This window comes from Piliocolobus tephrosceles, chromosome 19 (genome assembly GCF_002776525.5).
Source record: "Piliocolobus tephrosceles isolate RC106 chromosome 19, ASM277652v3, whole genome shotgun sequence".
NCBI classification, from domain to species: domain Eukaryota; kingdom Metazoa; phylum Chordata; class Mammalia; order Primates; family Cercopithecidae; genus Piliocolobus; species Piliocolobus tephrosceles.
The window spans coordinates 2,659,589-2,678,361 of record NC_045452.1 but is presented as its reverse complement, the minus strand read 5'-3'; the positions used below and the strand labels follow the sequence as shown (position 1 = coordinate 2,678,361).

General features: G+C 43.5%; 1 protein-coding gene and 1 non-coding gene across 3 annotated transcripts in view; one reads left to right on the top strand and one right to left on the bottom strand.

The window, feature by feature from the left end:
• CLTCL1 (clathrin heavy chain like 1) overlaps window positions 1–18,773 on the top strand; it is a 106,705-nt gene that overhangs the window by 28,388 nt on the left and 59,544 nt on the right. For both annotated transcript variants that reach the window (XM_023192627.2, XM_023192626.2), the window contains exons 3-4: window positions 7,573–7,841; window positions 16,162–16,323. In XM_023192627.2, coding sequence (XP_023048395.1) covers window positions 7,573–7,841; window positions 16,162–16,323 — 431 coding nt within the window. The remainder of the gene's footprint in view (window positions 1–7,572; window positions 7,842–16,161; window positions 16,324–18,773) is intronic.
• On the bottom strand, window positions 11,195–11,319 carry LOC111526748. The gene has a single exon (XR_002726481.1). It is a non-coding gene; the product is annotated as a small nucleolar RNA SNORA15 (small nucleolar RNA).

Below are 18,773 nucleotides of genomic sequence, written 5' to 3'. Positions count from 1 at the left end.
ACAGGCGTGAGCCACTGCACCCAGCCGTGAGTTGTAATCTTTTTACTGGTGGAGGGTCTTGCCTTGATGCCAGTGGCTGCTGATTGATCACAGTGGTGGTTGCTGAAGACCAGAGTGGCTGTGGCAATTTCTTAAAATAAGACATCAGGCCGGGTGCGGTGGCTAAAGCCTATAATCCCAGCACTGTGAGAGGCTGAGGCAGGCAGATCATGAGGTCAAGAGATCGAGACCATTCTGGCCAGTATGGTGAAACCCTGTCTCTACTAAAAAAAAAAAAAAAAATTAGCTGGGCGTGGTGGTGGGCGCCTGTAGTCCCAGCTACTTGGGAGGCTGAGGCAGGAGAATTGTTTGAACCCGGGAGTTGGAGGTTGTAGTGAGCCAAGATTGCACCACTGCACTCCAGCCTGGCAACAGAGAGAGACTCCATCTCAAAAAATAAATAATTAAATAAATAAAAAATAATAAAAAAAATTAATGAAGTTTCTGCAGGATTGACTCCTCCTTTAATGAAAAATTGCTCTGTAGTGTGCAATGCTGTTTGCTAACATTTTACCCACAGTAGACTTCTTTCAGAATTGGAGTCAGTCCTGTCAAACTCTGGTTCTGCTTTATCAGCTAAGTTTATGTACTATTCTAAATTCCTGTAGTCATTTCAACAATGTTCACAGCATCTTCACTGGGAGTAGATTCTATCGGAAGAAACCACTTTCTTTGCTCATCTGTTCAAGTTTGATCCTGAGATTGCAATAGTTCAGTCCCATCTTCAGGCTCCACTTCTGATTCTCTTGCTGTTCCTACCACCTCTGCAATGACTTTCTCCACTGAAGTCCTGAACCTCACAAAGTCATTCATGAGGTTTGGAAAACACTTCTTCCAAATTCCTGTTAATATTGATATTTTGACCTCCTCCTTTGAATCACGAATGTTCTTAGTTGCATCTAGAATGGTGAATCCTTTCCAGGAGGTTATCAATTTACTTTGCCTAGATCCATCAAAGGAGACACTATTTATGGCAGCTGTAGCCTTTAAAAATGTATTTCTTAAGTAGTAAGACTTGAAAGTTGAAACTACTCTTTGATCCGTGGATTGCAGAATTGGTATGTTAGCAGGCATGAAAGCAGCTTTCATCTCCTTGTATATCTCCATCAGAGCCCTGAGGTGACCAGGTGCATTATCAATGAGCAGTAATCTTTTTAAAAGAATATTTTTTTTTTTCTGAGAAGTAGATCTGAACAGTGAGTTTTAAATATTCAGTAAACCGTGCTGTAAACAGATGTACTATTATCACGACTCTTGTTGTTCCATTCATAGAGCACAGGCAGAGGAGATTTAGCGTAATTCTTGAGGGCCTTGGGATTTTTGGAATGGTTGGTGAGCTTTGGCTTCCACTTAAAGTTACCAGCTGCATTATCCCCTAACAAGAGAGTTAGCCTGTCTTCTGAAGCTTTGAAGCCAGGCATTGACTTCTCTCTCACTTGAGTCCTAAATGGCATCCTTTTCCAGTGGGAGGTTGTTTCTTCTCCATTGAAAATGTGCTCATCAATGATCTTAGCTAGGTCTTCTGGAGAACTTGGCACAGCTTCTGTATCAGAACTTGCTGCTTCACTTTGCAGTTTTATGCTATAGAGATGGCTTCTTTCATTAAACCTCATGAATCAACCTCTGCTAGCTTCAGACTTCTTCTGCAACTTCTTCACCTCTCTCAGGCTTCATAGAATTGCAGAGAGTTAGGGCCTTGCTGTGGATTAGGCTCTGGTTTAATGGATTGTTCTGGCTGCTTTGATCTTCTATCCAGGCCACTACAACTTTCTCCATATCAGCAATGAGGCTGTTTGTTTTCTTACCATTAATGTGTTCACTGAAATAACACTTTTACTTTCCTTAAATAACTTTTCCTTTGCATTCACAACTTGGCTAACTGGTGCGAGAGACCTAACCTTCAGTCTGTCTCGGCTTTTGACATGCCTTCCTCACCAAGCCAAATCATTTCTAACTTTTGACTTAAAGTGAGAGACGTGGGATTCTTCCTTTCACTTTCACTTTCCTTTAGCAAGGAAGATTGTTAAGGTTGTTAAATGGCCTTATTTCAATATTGTTGTGTCTCAGGGAATAAGGAGGCCTGAGGAGAGGAAGAGGGACTAGGGCATGGCCAGTAAGTGCAGCAGTTAGAACACACACATTTATTAAGTCCACTGTCTTATATGTGTGTGGTTCATGGTACCACAAAACAATTACTGTAAAAACATGAAAGATCACTGATCACAGAGCAGCATAGCAAATATAATAATGAAAAAGTTTGAAATATCACAAGAATTACCAAAGCGTGACAGAGACAGGAAGTGAGCACATGCTGTTGGACAAATGATACCAATAGACTTGCTTGATGGAAGATTGCCGCAAACCTTTGATTTTTTTTTTCCACAAAACAAAATAAACGCCTGTAATCTCAGCACTTTGGGAGGCTGAGGCGAGCAGATCACCTGAGGTCAGGAATTCAAGACTAGCCTGGCCAACATGGTGAAACCCAATCTCTACTAAAAATACAAAAATTAGTTGGGCATGATGGTGGGCGCCTGTAAGCCCAACTACTCGGGAGGCTGAGGCAGGAGAATCTCTTGAACCTGGGAGGCAGAGGTGGCAGTGAGCTGAGATCATGCCATTGCACTCCAGCCTGGGCAACAAGAGTGAAACGCTGTCTCAAAACAAAACAACAACACAAATGCAATATCTGCAAGACACAGTAAAGCAAAGTATAATAAAACGAGGTATGCCTATATTTTCTCTCATTCTATGGGTTGCCTTTTCTCTCTTTTGTGACCTCTGATGCTGTCCAATTCATTTTTTTCTTTTATTGTCATATCAAAAAAAAATCATTGCAAGATCCAACGTCATCAAGCTTTTCCCCTATGTTTTCTCTAAATGTTTTATGATTTTAATTGTTGGGATTTTTGTTTTTTAATCTGTGAAATTTTTATTGGCCTCCTGCTCCCCTCCCCAAAGGGTACCCTGCTTCTGCTGGCTCATTTCCTCAGAACTTTGGTGTCATTGGTCTCAAACACCACTTTGCCGTCCGCTATCCTGCAGGTGGTGCTCTTTTGGATGGTTTGCATGGAGTTGCTGCTATCTAGGGCGTCACCAAGATTGAAGTCCTCCCCATCTTCCAGCAGGCGGCGGTAGGTGGTAATCTCAGCCTCCAGATTGACCTGGATATTCCAGGCCTCATACTCCTGGGCCTGGCACTGTTCCTCTGCCCGGGTCTATGCCAGCTCCGACTCCAGGTACAGTAGGACCCTGTTGAGCTGCTCCATCTGCATGGTGTAGCAGGCCTCCACCTCCCTCAGGCTGTTCTCCAAGCTGGTCTTCAGATTTCTTATCAAGTCCAGGCCAATCTCCAAGGACTAGACTGGACATCTCAGCTCCATGAGTGTCAGCTCAGCAGCTCTGATCTCAGCGGATTGCGTGGTGACCACTGTGGTGCTCTCCTCAATCTGCTGGGACCAGTACTTGTCCAGCTTCTCCAGGTTCTTCTGAGCCAGCTTGTCATATTGGGCCCAGATATCTGCCATGATCTTGCCAAGGTCCTGATATTTGGACATCTGCCTCCACAGTCAACCTAAAGCTAGCAATCTGGGCTTGTAGGCCTTTTACTCCCTCTTCATGGTTCTTCTTCATGAAGAGCAGCTTCTCCTTGAGAGTCTCGATCTTTGTCTCCAGCTGCAGCCCAGTGACATTGATGTCATCATTGACCTTGCAGAGCCCATGGATGTTGCTCCCCACAGACTGACGCATGGCCAGCTCTGTCTCATACTTGATTCTAAAGTCAGCAGCAGCAAGATGGGCATTGTCAGTGTGCAGAACGATGAAAGTATTGTCCACAGAATTTGCAAAGATCTGAGCCGTCAGCTTCTCGATGGTCTTGAAGTAATGGCCCAGTGTCTGCCCTGGGGTTCCTTCTTCTCCAGGTTCTCCCGGTTTTTGCTCTCCAGCCTCTGATTCTTAGTCTCCAGTCTCCTCACTCTGTCCAGGTAGGAGGCCAGGTGGTCGTTCAGGCTTCGCATGGTCTCCTTCTCATTCTAGATGCCTCCTATTCCCGCCAGACCACTGGCCATTCCAGTGGCCGGGGCCCTGGACCCCAGGTCACCCTGGAAACTGGTGGAGTAGGACACAGAGATCTGAGAGCCCAAACCCCTTACATCTGCACAGATGCCGACTGGGTTGCTGATCGACCAGGTACTGTAGCTGGACGGCTGGACGGATCCCAGGGACCGGTAGTTGGCAGAGAAGGTAGTGGAGTGAGTGGTGAAACTCATGCTGTCTGGGGAGGAAAATGAGACAAAAGGACTCAGGTTCTGCCTATGATTTTAGTTTTTATGTTTAGGTCTTTAATCCATTTTGAGTTACTTTTTGTATATGGTATAAGGTAAAGGTCCAATTTTATTCTTTCGTGGACCCAGTTTTCCCAGTATTATTTGTAGAAAAGAGTATTCTTTTTTCCTATTGAATGGTCTTAGTACCATTGTCAAAGATCATTTGATCATATATGTGAAGGTTCATTTTTGGGTTCTCTCTTATATTGCATTGGTGTCTATGTTTCTATGCTGTTACCATACATTTGGTTACTTTAACTTTGTAATGAGATTTAAATTCAGGAAGTGTGAGATCATCCAAACTTGTTCATCTTTATCAAGATTATTTTGGCTATTTGAGGTCCTTTGAGATTCCATATACATTTTAGGATGGATTTTTCTATTTTTATAAAAAGTGTGTTTGGGCCTGTTGAGTTTTTTGAGGCACTTTTATCAAATCAGTTCATGCAGTTGTTTCTAGACTTTCTTCTGTTTCATTGATCTGTGTGTCTTATGAGAATAACATAGGTTTTATTAATAGCTTTATAGAATGTCTCAGCATTAGGTATCATAAGTCTTCCAGCTTTGCTCTTTTCCAAAATTGTTATGTCTATTCTTTGTCCTTTGCATTTCCATATTCATTATAGCATCATTTTATTTTCCACCAAACAAAAGATGCTGGGCCAGGGTGGCGGCTCACACCTGTTATCCCAGTACTTCAGCAGGTTAAGATGGAAGGATTGCAGGAGGCCAGAAATTTGAGACCAGCCTGGGCAGCATAGCAAGACCTAGTCTCTAAAAAAAAAAATTAGACTGGGTATGGTGGCTCACACCTATAATCCCAGCACTTTGGGAGGCCGAGGCAGGCAAATCACTTGAGGTCAAGAGTTTGAGACCAGCTTGGCCAACATGGCGAAACCCCATCTCTACAAAAAATACAAACATTAGGTGGGTGTGGTGGCATGTGCCTGTAATCCCAGCTACTCGGGGGGTTGAGGCAGGAGAATCACTTGAACCTGGGAGGTGGAGGCTTCATTGAGCTGAGATCATGCCACTGCACTCCTGCCTGGGCAACAGAGAGAGACTGTGTCTCAAAAAAAAAAAAAGAAAGAAAGAAAAAGAAAACAGAAAAATTAGCTGAGTGTGATGGTGCATGCCTATAGTCCCAACTACTTGGGAGGCTGAGGCAGGAGGATCACTTGGGCCCAGGAATTTGAGGTTGCAATGAGCTATGATTGCTCCACTGTACTCCAGCCTGGGTAACAAAGTGAGACCCTGTCTCTATAAAAAAGAAAGAAGGAAAAGTATGCTGGTATTTTGATTGGGATTGCATTGAACCTGTAGATAATTTAGGGGGAAATGACATCTTAGCAATTTTAAGTGTTTTGATCCATGAACATGGTATGCCCCTTCTTTGATTTAAGCCTTTACTTTCTTTCAGGAATATTTTATAGTGTAGAGGCTTTGCTTACCCTTTGTTAAATTTACTCCAAAATGCTATGTTTTGGGTGGTGTTATGCAAAAAAAAATTTTTTTTTTTTGAGACAGAGTCTCACTCTGTTGGCCAGGCTGGAGTGCAGTGGCACAATCTCAGCTCGCTGCAACCTCCACCTCCCAGGCTCAAGCAATTCTCCCGCCTCAGCCTCCCGACTAGCTGGGATTATGGGCACATGCCACCATACCCACCTAATTTTTGTATTTTTAGCAGAGATGGGGTTTCACCATGTTGGCCAGGCTGGTCTTGAACTCCTGACCTCAGGTAATCTGCCCACCTCGGCTTCCCAAAGTGCTGGGATTACAGGCATGAGCCACGGTACCTGGCCTGAATTCTTTTTTATATTTCCAAATTGTTTGCTGCTAGTACCTCAAAATTCAGTTGATTTTTTTTTTTTGAGACCGTTTTTACTTTGTCACCCAGGCTGGAGTGCAGTGGCATCATCTTGGCTCATTGCAACCTCCGCCTCCTGGGTTCAAGCAATTCTCCTGCCTCAGCCTCTCAAGTAGCTGGAATTATAGGCACCTGGCACCATGCCCAGCTAATTTTGTATTTTTGGTAGAGATGGGGTTTCACCATGTTGACCAGGCTGAACTCAAACTCCTGACTACGAGAGATTCACCTGCCTCAGCCTCCCAAAGTGCTGGGATTACAGGTGTAAGCCACTGTGGCCAGCCCAATTCAAATTTTTGTAGGTTGACTTCGCATCTTGCTGCACTCCTGTAGTCACCTATTAATTCTAATAGTTGTTTTGTAGATTTGTAGATTCCGCAGGATTTTCTTTGTAAAGAATTATGTTGTCTGTGAGTTAAGACAGGTTTACTTCCTTTTTTGATCTTTATGCCTTTTATTTTTCTTGCCTTATCACACTAGCTATGTTATTCTCAGTGTCAAAACAAATGGTCAGAGAAATAATCCTTTCCTTGTTCCCAATCTTTGTGGGAAGCAATATTTTAATATTTTATGTTAGCTCTAAATTTTGTATAGATTCCAAAATCAAAATTTAGTTCATTGCTACAGGTAGAAACAATATGGGTCTCTTGCCAGAGAATGGATGCCAAATATTTTGTCTAGAACTGTACTGTCCTATTGGACATTAGCTGCATGGGACCGTTTAACATTTAAATTAATTAAAGTTAAATAAAAGTATAAATTCAGTTCCTGAAATATCTTGCTAGATAAATCTTAAGTGTTTAATAGCCACGTATAACTATGATCTGCTGTGATGGATGCAAATATAGAATATATCCAACATTGTAGAAAGTTCCATTTGTCAGCATTGGTCTAGAATTTAAGACAAATTTGGAGAAGTTGGTTTAATGTGAAGGGATAGTTGTAGTCTTTCTTGAAAATTGGAGACCGCACAAAGAAGGGGTGTCTTATGTTTTTGCTGACTTATCCAGAAAAGTATTTTGAAACAAAAAGAAACCAATCTAAAAGAGAGGCTTGCTTCAGTAGAACTAATTTCTCATTGTTATTCACATATTTCTATGAATATTTATACGCTTTTATATTCTTCTGAAGAAGAATTTAATGCATACAGGCTCTTCTCAATATTTAGACATTAAGGTATGGTTAATTACTACTCTGGCAGCATCTTTCAGACCCTGTTAATCAGATTAGCAGTACAACCTAAAGTAATATTAAAAGAATTCAGAATTAAGAGTATATGAATTTGTCTTTCAGATTTTTAATTTATCTTTCTCTAATCTCTGTTATGTCAAATACTAGCTGGGAAGACACTTCAGATCTTTAATATTGAGATGAAGAGTAAAATGAAGGCTCATTCTATGGCAGAAGAGGTGATTTTCTGGAAATGGGTTTCTGTGAACACTGTTGCCTTGGTGACCGAGACCACAGTCTACCACTGGAGCATGGAAGGTGACTCCCAGCCCATGAAGATGTTTGATAGACATACCAGTCTGGCAGGCTGCCAGGTGATTCACTACCGGACTGATGAGTACCAGAAGTGGCTGCTCCTCATAGGCATCTCAGCTCAGGTAAGCCTTGAGCTGCCTTTAGGGGCTGGTCTGATGTAACTTCAAAGCCCAATATTAGAATGGAATGGTTAAGTCATTAGAAGTTGGTTATAGGGCCAGGTGCGATGGCTCATGGCTGTAATCCCAGCACTTTGGGAGGCCAAGGCGGGCGGATCTCTTGAGGTCAGGGGTTCGAGATTGCAGTGAGCTGAGACTGTGCCACTGCACTCTGGCCTGGACAACAAAGCAAGACCCTGTCTCAAACAAAAAAAAAAAAAAAAGAAGTTGGTTATAGGTATAAGGCAAAAGTAGGCCTGGAACTGAGAGAAATAGAGATTACAAAGAAATCTGAACTTGGATCAAATAATCTTAATTTACCTTTGGCCCATTAACTACTATTGCATTCCATCAGGTTACTGATGTTCATTGTATAAACTATTTCTAGCACTGTTTTGAGAGGTTGTTGAGGAATTTTGTAGAGTAATTTGGAACACACAGATTTATAAGAAGTCCTTCAGGTAGACGAGAGAGGACGAGACATCCTGCCCACTGCATCACAGCCGGGGCAAGGAGGGACCGTGGCCCATGGGGTCAGGGGGCCCTGATGTGCACAGCTGCTGCAGTGAGGGAGGTCTTGGGGAAATGGGCGGTCAACTGGCCTGTCCTTGGTGAGTGCGCACACTGCCCACACACACAGCAGCCTGCGCACAGCACGGCCTTCCTGGCATCTCTGGCCCCACTGTGTCTGCACTGTAGATATTGTATCAAAGTCCCAGCATCTAGATGGTTAACATAGAGCTGCTTCTGTGTAAGTGCTGCTTATTTTAAACACAGAAGTGTTTAATTTTATGGGGAAAAAAAAAGTAGTTCTTAGACTGTATTTCAAGGACTTACTGGAATGTTACTAACTCATATTATTTTATAATGAAAGCAGTGTCTTTCTGTCCTCCCTTTTTTCATTCGTGGTGGCTAATTCAGTCACCAGATACTTGAGGACTATAGGATATTTGCACTTGGGACACAGATTTTAATCATTCAATCCTGATGACCAGTGAATGATCTGTCTACAGCCTAGTGGGGAAGGTGTATCTGCACAATTCTAGTAATTAAGGAACTGTCACATCTTTGAAGAGAATACTATGGGAGCCATGAGAGAGCAGCTTAAGTCAAGAGAGCCCACAACACAGGGGATCTAAGCTGCATTTTGCTAGCTATTAAAGTGCACTTGGGAAGGAAACAGTGTATGCAAAGGCATGGAATGGAGGGGAATGGCTCTTTCTGGGAGTCTAGGGTCGTCCACCGTGGATGATACCTATAGGCAAGGATATTAGGTAGCTAGAGGGGCAAGACTTAGAGAGATGAGTGGGGGGCCAGACTGCAGGCAATGGGAATTATGTAGCAGGTTTTGAGTGAGCATGATGTAATTAATTTTCCTTCTTAGCAGCATAGTGGAATGGAAAAAATGCTATCTTTGATGTCGGAGATGGACAGCCATGAAGACTGGAGGCCAGGAGGCTAGTTGAAAGGCAGATACAGGAACAAAACTATGTAGTCTATTCTAGAGTAGAGACATGTATGAGAAAGGTTAAGAATATGCAAAGAGGGAAGGAGTACTTCTTTCCACTTGAGGATGTCTTCCATTTCTGCAACCCCCAGAAGAAATGAGGCATGTGTGACCAGATGAAGGCAGTGGCATTGCAGATATACAGGGGAAACAAGACCTAAGACTTTGGCTCAGTCACCCTGATAAAGGGTATCTACAACAAATACAACTAACATCTTACTTCATGTTGAAAAACTGAAAGCTTTCTCCCAAGGATCAGGAACAAGGATGTCTTCTCTTGCTACTTCTGTTCAACTTTGGACTAGAGATTCTAGCCAGGGCAATTAGGTGAGAAAAACATAAAAGGCACCTAGATTTAAATGGAAGAATTAAAGCTGTCTCTATTTGCAGATGACATAAACTTGTATATGGAATTCCTAAGGAATCTAGTAAAAAACTATTAGAACTAATAAACAAATTGAGCAAGGTTACAGAATACAGTATCAGTATGCAAACATCAGTTGTGTTCCTAGATATTTGCAATGAACAATCAAAAAATGAAATCAGGAAAGCAATCCCATTCATAACAACATCAAAAAGAATAAAATATTTAGAGGTAAATTTAATTTAAAAAATGCAAAAGTTACATTCTGAAAACTACAAAACATGGTTGGAAGTAATTAAAGAAGATCTAAATCAAAAAATGTCCCATGTTCATGGATTGGAAGATTTAATACTTTTAGGATGGAAGTACTCCTCAAATTGGTCTACAAATTCAACGTAATCTCTATTGGAATACCAATTAGCTTCTTTGTAGAAATTGACAAGATGATCCTAAAATTTATGTGGAATTGCAAGGAACCCAGAATAGCCAAAACAACCCTAAAACAAATAAACAAAAAATTGGAGTACTTATACTTCCCAATTTTAAAACTTGCCACAAACCTACAGTGATCAAGAATGTAATACTGGCTGGCCTCAGAGACTCATGCGTGTAATCCCAGCACTTTGGGAGGCTGAGGAAGGTGGATATCTTGAGCCCAGGAGTTTGAGACCAGCCTAGGCAACATGGTAAAACCTGTTTTTTTACAAAAAATGCAAAAACTAGCCAAGCATAATGACATGCACCTGTAGTTCCAGCTACTCTGGAGGCTGAGGTGGGAGAATTGCTTGAGCCTGGGAGGCGGAGGTTGCAGTGACTGAGATTGCACCACTACACTCCAGCCTGGGTGACAGAGTGAGACCTTGTCTCAAAAAAAATAAAGTTTAAAAAAAAAATAAAATGTGGTACTAACTTAAGAATAGATGACAAACAAATTAACTTGGTGTCGTGACATGCACCTGTAGTCCTGGCTACCTGGGAGGCTCAGGCAGGAGAATTTGCTTGAGCCCAGGAGTTCAAGGTTACAGTGAGCCATGATGATATCTTTGCATTCCAGCCTGGGCCATAGAAACAAGACCCTGTCTCTAGAATTTAAAAAAAAAAAAAAAGGAATAGATGAGTCCCAGAAAAGTGATGTCCCCAAAAGCCAGGTTTGCTTTTCCTTTCTTTTTCTTCTGAGACGGAGTCTCGCTCTGTCACCCAGGCTGGAGTGCAGTGGCACAAATTCGGCTCACTACAGCCTCCACTTTCCAGGTTCAAGTGCCTCAGCCTCTGGGTAGCTGGGACTACAGGCATGTGCCACCATGCCCAGCTAATTTTTGCGTTTTTAGTAGAGACAGTGTTTTACCATGTTGGCCAGGCTGGTCTCGAACCTCTGACCTCAAGTGATCCACCCACCTCAGTCTCCCAAAGTTCTGGGATTACAGGTGTAAGCTACCGCGGCCCATTTATTTTATTCACCTTTAATGATGATATGCTATGAAAAACCTGAGCATACCATCAGTCATTCTGAAGGGAAGATTGCTTTTGCATGGTATCTTGTGATTTTTTTTTTTTTAATATTCAAAATCAGCGTTAATGTTTTGTAAACAGGGTATGAAAGTTAATTTTCTGATTAAAGGGAAGGGAAACCAAATAAAAATTATCAAAACCTAGCCATAGCATCAACTTAGAAATAAATTTAAACTTACTCAAGGTTATTTCTTTTTTTTTTTTTCTTTTTTTTTTATTTGAGATGGAGCCTTGCTCTGTTGCCCAGGCTGGAGTGCAATGGCTCGATCTCAGCTCACTGCAACCTCCACCTCCTGGGTTCAAGTGATTCCTCTGTCACAGCCTCCCGAGTAGGTGGGATTACAGACATACACCACCACACCTGGCTAATTTTTTTTTGTATTTTTAGTAGAGACAGGGTTTCACTATGTTGGCCAGGCTGGTCTCAAACTACTCAAGATTATTTCTAATAAGTTATGAACATATTTCTCTGAATTAAAATAATATCAGTAGAGTGCAAATACATTTTTTAAAAATTCGTTAATTTTAATTGTAATTTTTTAATTTTTTGAGACAGGGTCTTGCTCTGTCGCCCAGGTTGGAGTGCAGTGGCACAATCTCGGCTCACTGCAACCTCTACCTCCCGGGTTCAAGCAATCCTCCTGCCTCAGCTTCCCGTGCAGCTGGGATTATAGGCATGCGCCACCACGCCCAGCTAATTTTTGTATTTTCAGTAGAGGTGGGGTTTCACCATGTTGGTCAGGCTGGTCTCAAACTCCTGACCTCAAGTGATCCGCCCGCTTCGGCCTCCCAAAGTGCTGGGATTATAGGTGTGATCACTTGAAACTTATGCCTCCAGTCTAATCAAAATGTTGTATCCCTTACAGTCAATTGATTTTTGACAAGGATGCCAAGACAGTTCAGTGAAGGAAAGAGTAGTTGTTCAATACAAGGTTTTTGGGCACTGGACATCTGTATGCAGAAGCATTAAATGGGACCTCTGTCTCGTAATACTAAAAACTCAAAATCGATCAGCCCTAATGTAAGAACTGAACCTATAAAACTCTTAGAAGGGCCAAGCACAGTGGCTCATGTCTGTAATCCCAGCACTTTGGGAGGCAGGCAGATCACCCTGAGGTCAGAATTTCGAGACCAGCCTGGCCAACATAGTGAAACCCCATCTCTACTAAAAATACATCATGAATGAACCTTGGAAATATTAAACTAAGTGAAAGATGCCATTCACAAAAGACCACATATTACATGATTCCATTTATTTGAAATGTTCAGGATAGTCTGATCTATAGACGCAGAAAATAGATAAGTAGTTGCCTATGACTGGAGGTGGAGTGTGGGAGATGGGAATGAGGATTGAATGCTAATAGGGTTTCTTTTTTTTTTTTTTGTTTTTGAGACGGAGTCTCGTTCTGTCACCCAGGCTGGAGTGCTGTGGCCGGATCTCAGCTCACTGCAAGCTCTGCCTCCCGGGTTCACGCCATTCTCCTGCCTCAGCCTCCCGAGTAGCTGGGACTACAGGCGCCGCCACCTCGCCCGGCTAGTTTTTTGTAGTTTTTAGTAGAGACGGGGTTTCACCACGTTAGCCAGGATGGTCTCGATCTCCTGACCTCGTGATCCGCCCGTCTCGGCCTCCCAAAGTGCTGGGATTACAGGCTTGAGCCACCGCGCCCGGCCTGGGTTTCTTTTAAAGGATGAAAGTGTCCTAAAACTACATTGTAGTGATGATTGCACAACCCTCTGAGTATATGAAGAGACATTGGATGGTATACTTTAAACCAGGGGTGTCCAATCTTTTGGCTCACCCGGGCCACATTGGAAGAAGAATTGTCTTGGGGCACACATAAAATACACTAGCAATAGCTGATGAGCTAAAAACAAAAATTGCAAAAAAATTCATTTTATATATATATATATAATTTTTTTTTTTTTTTTTTTTGAGACCGAGTTTCGCTCTTGTTGCCCAGGCTGGAGTGCAATGGCGTGATCTTGGCTCACCGCAACTTCCGCCTCTGGGGTTCAAGCGATTCTACTGCCTCAGCCTTCCTGAGTAGCTGGGATTACAGGAATGCATCACCACAGCTGGCTAATTTTGTATTTTTAGTAGAGATGGGGTTTTTCCATGTTTGTCAGGCTGGTCTGGAATTCCTGACCTCAGATGATCTGCCCGCCTCGGCCTCCCAAAGTGCTGGGATTATAGGCATGAGCCACCACACCTAGCCAAAAATTCATTATGTTTTAAGAAAGTTTATGAATTTGTGTTTGGGCCGCATACAAGGCTGTAATGGGCCACGTGTTGGACAAGCTTGCTTTAAACAGATAAGTTCTGTGGTATGTGAATTATATCTCAATTAAGCTTTCAAAAATACCCTTGGGGGCCAGGCATGGTGGTTCACGCCTGTAATCCCAGCACTGTGGGAGGCCGAGGCAGGTGGATCACCTGAAGTCAGGAAGGAATTCGAGACCAGCCTGGCCAAAGTGGTGAAACCCCATCTTTACTAAAAATATAAAAATTAACTGACAGTGGTGGCATGTACCTGTAATCCCAGTTACTTGGGAGGCTGAGGCAGGACAATTGCCTGAACCTGGGATGCAGAGGTTGCAGTGAGCCAAGATCGCACCATTGCACTCCAGCCTGGGCGACAAGAGTGAAACTCTCAAAAACAAAACAAAACAAACAACAACAACAACAATAAACTCTTGGGAATTATGCCTCTTTACAAAGAAACCATCATATTTGAGGAATATAAAACAAAAATTATAAATCATAGTTACTTGTATATGCTTTACTGACAAACTAAAAACCAACAAATTAAAAAATCCCATGCATTTACCAACAACAAAAAACCTCATGGGCATGAGAATAGACATGTAGACTAATGGGAAAAAATGTAAAGTCCAGGAGTACACCCCTACATCTGTAGCCAATTGTTTTTTGATGAAAGTGTCAAGACTGTTCAATGGGGAAACAGTAGTCTCTTCAGGAAATGGTGCTGGGACAACTAAATATCCACATGCAAAAGAATGGATTTGGTCACCTGCCTCACACCGTGTACAAAAATAAACTCAAAATAGATCTGAAACCTCAATGTAGAAGCTAAAACTACAAAACTCTTAGAAGAAAACATAAGGAGAAAGCTTTATGACTTTGGGTTTGGCATGGATTCTTAGATATATCATAGCCCCAAAAGACTGAACAACAAAATTAAACAACTGATAATTTGGACTTCAGAATTTAAAACTTTTTGCATAAAAGGATATTGTCAATAAAGTGAAAAGACAACCTGGGATATAATATTTGAAAATCATATATCTGATAAGGTTCTAGTATCCAGAATATCCAAAGAACACTTACAACTCAGCAACAAAAAGTCAACCCAGTTAAAAAATGGGCAAAGGACTTGCTTGACATCATTAGCCATTAGGAAAAACAATCCCCCCTCGAAACCACAATAAAGTACTACTTTACACCCACTCGGGTGGTTATAATTTTTACAAAGTAGAAAATAAGTGTTGGCCCTGAAGTCAGGAGTTCAAGACCAGCCTGACCAACATGAAGAAACCCCGTCTCTGCTAAAAATACAAAATTAGCCGGGTGTGGTGGTGCATGCCTGTAATCCCAGCTACTCGGGAAGCTGAGGCAAAATTGCTTGAACCCAGGGGGCAGAGGTTGCAGTGAGCCAAGATCACACCATTGCACTCCAGCCTGGGCAACAAGGGCGAAACTCCGTCTCAAAAAAAGAAAAGAAAAGAAGTGTTGGCAATGATGTGGAGAAATTGGAACCCTCCTACATTAGTGGTAGGAATATAAAATTGTTCAGATGCTGTGGAAAGCAGTTTGGCAGTTCCTCAAAAAGTTAAACGTAAGGCCGAGCGCAGTGGCTCATGCCTGTAATCCCAGCACTTTAGGAGGCCAAGGCGGGCGGATCACAAGGTCAGGAGATCAAGACCATCCTAGTTAACACAGTGAAACCCTGTCTCTACAAAAAATTAGCCGGGCGAGGTGGCGGGCGCCTGTAGTCCCAGCTACTCGGGAGGCTGAGGCAGGAGAATGGCGTGAACCTGGGAGGCGGAGCTTGCAGTGAGCCGAGATCATGCCACTGCACTCCAGCCTGGGTGACAGAGCAAGACTTTGCCTCAAAAAAAAAAAAAAAAAAAAGAGAAATCATAAATTCTAAGTTTTATAAAAGATGTAAGTGTTACTGGTTGGGGGTTTTGATTTTTTTAGAGACAGCGTCTTGCTCTGCCACCCAGGCTGCAGTGCAGTGCTATAGTCATAGCTCACTGCAACCTTGAACTTCTTGGCTTAAGCAATCCCCCTGCCTTGGCCTCCTGAGTAGCTAAGACAACAAGCGTGTGCCACCATGACCAGCTAATTTTCTTATTTTTTTGTAGAGATGGCGTCTTGCTGTGTTGCCCAGACTAGTCTTGAACTCTTGGCCTCAAGTGATTCTACCAAGGTGCTAGGATTGCAGGTGTGAGCCACCGTGCTGGCCTTATTAGTTTTTATTAAATACAATTTTTGCTACGTAGAAATTTCAGAAAACACAGTTTTCAAAATTACCTGTGATTGCATCCCACTGATTTAACTACTATTAATGCTCTGGAGTTTTTCCTCCAAAGTGCACGAGTTACTTTCCATGAAAAAATGCTTTCATGCTTATTATATTTAACAAATTGGGATCATCCATCTTACTTTTTTGTGGTCTTATTTTTTTCCATAGTGTTTGCCATCTTTCCACATCAAATTCAGAGTGACATCATGCCTTTAATAGCTAATGCATTTAATTTTTATTAGAGGAAGTATACCTCTAATGTATGAGACTTTCATTTTAGATATATATTTTAAGAATTCTTTCTTTATATTCCTCCCTTTTCTCTCCCTTTCATTGTATAATATCTTTTCTTAGCAAAACCGTGTGGTTGGGGCAATGCAGCTCTACTCTGTGGATAGGAAGGTTTCACAACCCATAGAAGGCCATGCCGCTGCTTTTGCAGAGCTCAAGATGGAGGGGAATGCCAAGCCTGCCACCCTTTTCTGCTTTGCTGTACGTAATCCTACAGGAGGCAAGGTAAGATCTACTCTATTGTCTTCTCCCTGAGAAAAGTGTCATGAGCTGGTGTTAGGGGTATGCGTGTGTGTGGCTGGGCATGGCCTGCAGATGTCTGTGTGAGAAAAAGTTCATGGTGGTGAGAACTGTGCACCATGATGCACATGATTAAGTGGCCCCATTCCCCTAAAAAATGCTCTTAGGCTGGGCGCAGTAACTCACGCTTGTAATCCCAACACTTTGGGAGGCCAAGGCGGGTGGATCACGAGGTCAGGAATTCAAAATCAGCCTGGCCAACATGGTGAAATCCCGTCTCTACTAAAAATACAAAAATTACCCGGTTGCCGGGCGCAGTGGCTCACGCCTGTAATCCCAGCACTTTGGGAGGCCGAGGCGGGCGGATCACAAGGTCAGGAGATCGAGACCACGGTGAAACCCCATCTCTACTAAAAATACAAAAAATTAGCCAGGCACGGTGGTGGGCACCTGTAGTCCCAGCTACTCGGGAGGCTGAGGCAGGAGAATGATGTGAACCTGGGAGGAGGAGCTTGCAGTGAGCCAAGATTGCACCACTGCACTCCAGTCTGAGCGACAGAGCCAGACTCCGTCTCAAAAAAAAAAAAAAAAATTACCCGGGCACGGTGGCGCATTCCCGTAAACCCAGCTACTTGGGAGGCTGAGGCAGGAGAATTGCTTGAACTGCGACCTGCAAGGCAGAGGTTGCAGTGAGCCAAGATCACACCACAGCACTCCTGCCTGGGCTACACAGCCAGACTCCGTCTCAAAAAAAAAAAAAAAAAAAATCTTTCCACACAGACTAGACTGAAATGCACTATAAAGGTAAGTGAGGCGGCCGGGTGCAGTACCTCACACCTGTAATCCTAGCAGTTTGGGAGGCCGAGGCGGGCGGATTGCCTGAGCTCAGGAGTTCTACACCAGCCTGGGCAACATGGCAAAACCCCATCTCTATTAAAATACAAAAAATTAGCCGAGCGTGGCCACGTGCACTGGTAGTCCCAGCTACTCGGGAGGAGAATTGCTTGAACCTGGGAGGCGGAGGTTGCACTGAGCCGAGATTGCGCCACTGCACTCTAGCCTGGGTGACAGAGCGAGACTCCATATCCAAAAAAAAAAAAAAAATGGTAAGTGAGGCACAGTTTCTGCTCTTGGAGAGATGACTGTGAAATCGCCAGTGTGGGTCCATCCTTGCCATCAGCATGGTTCTGCCCAAGTGGTTGGTAGGAACCTCAGGGAGGCTCCAGAGAGATGAGACTGTGCCCAGGAGCCAGTTGGGTTTTATCAGGCTCAGGGACATGGCCAGCGGCTGCTCAGCAGGGCTGCCATGGGCAGAGGTGAGGAGAGAGAAGAACTTGTGATGTCAGGGAGACCTTGGTTTCCACCAGCGTGGTCTCAGCCACTTGGAGAGCTGCTTCAAGACAGTCGTCTTGTGAAAAACACTTCCTGAAACCATAATTTTGGGTTGTTCGTTAGCCCTGAAATATTCCCCAAGGCAGAGGAGATCTCAATTAGAATGTGGCTTTACAAACTTTGACATCTGAAATACACTTTGAATACTTTGGCCTCCTGTTGAATAACATACTTCATGCCCTCCTCATTTGACAGCTAGAAGAAAAAGGGGTCGGGTCGAATGTTAGCCTTGTTGCTGATGAAGGACACTGACTTTAGTTATGTGGCTCAAAGAGCTTGCTCCCATATTCCCTTAGAGTGAGGCACACCTCTCCTTCACAGATGCAGCAGGGCAGCGACAGGCCTCCCTCTCAGGAGCAGAGCCCACCTCACGGAGTGCCCTGTGGAGAAGAGCACTTTCCACAGATGGCAGCCCCGAGAAGAGAAAGGGCTGGGGGTTCTCTCTACACCCCGCTCTCTGGTGGGCATGCCCCTCCAGCTGAGCTGGAGTTGTACCAGGAGGTCTTCTGTGACCCAGAGAACCTGGGAAATGTGGTTTCCTGACAGTACCTGTCCTGGAGCGGCCCTGTGTCTTGTGGCAGACTTGGTCCTCCCTGCTGCAGGGTGTGTGTGAAGTCCTGGGAGGGCCCCCGCCCCGCCTGTGCCCTGGCATGCACCTTCCTTTCAGGACTCACCTGTCCTTTTGGGACTGGCCAACTGTCTCCACATGTGGGTCGGAACTTGCCTGGACACAGTTCTTTTCTGCCGACCTCCTCCTGCTGCCGCCCTGAGAGCCTAGTATCCTTTTTGTACCTCTGCTTCTGCTGGCAGTGTCAACCTTCTCAGCTCCAAAGCAAGAACCCATAGCTGTCAAGCCCCATTCCATTCATTCGTCACTATCTGACTTTTAACAAGTCTTACATCTGACTTACCCTTTTGTGGTACACTAAGCCCTTCTCACCTCACATTTGGGTTACAGAATAGCCATTTATTAGGTCCTCAGACCTGCTTTACGCTTTCTTACCAATAGGCCTAGCCAGATAATTTTCCTAAACTACCTTTTG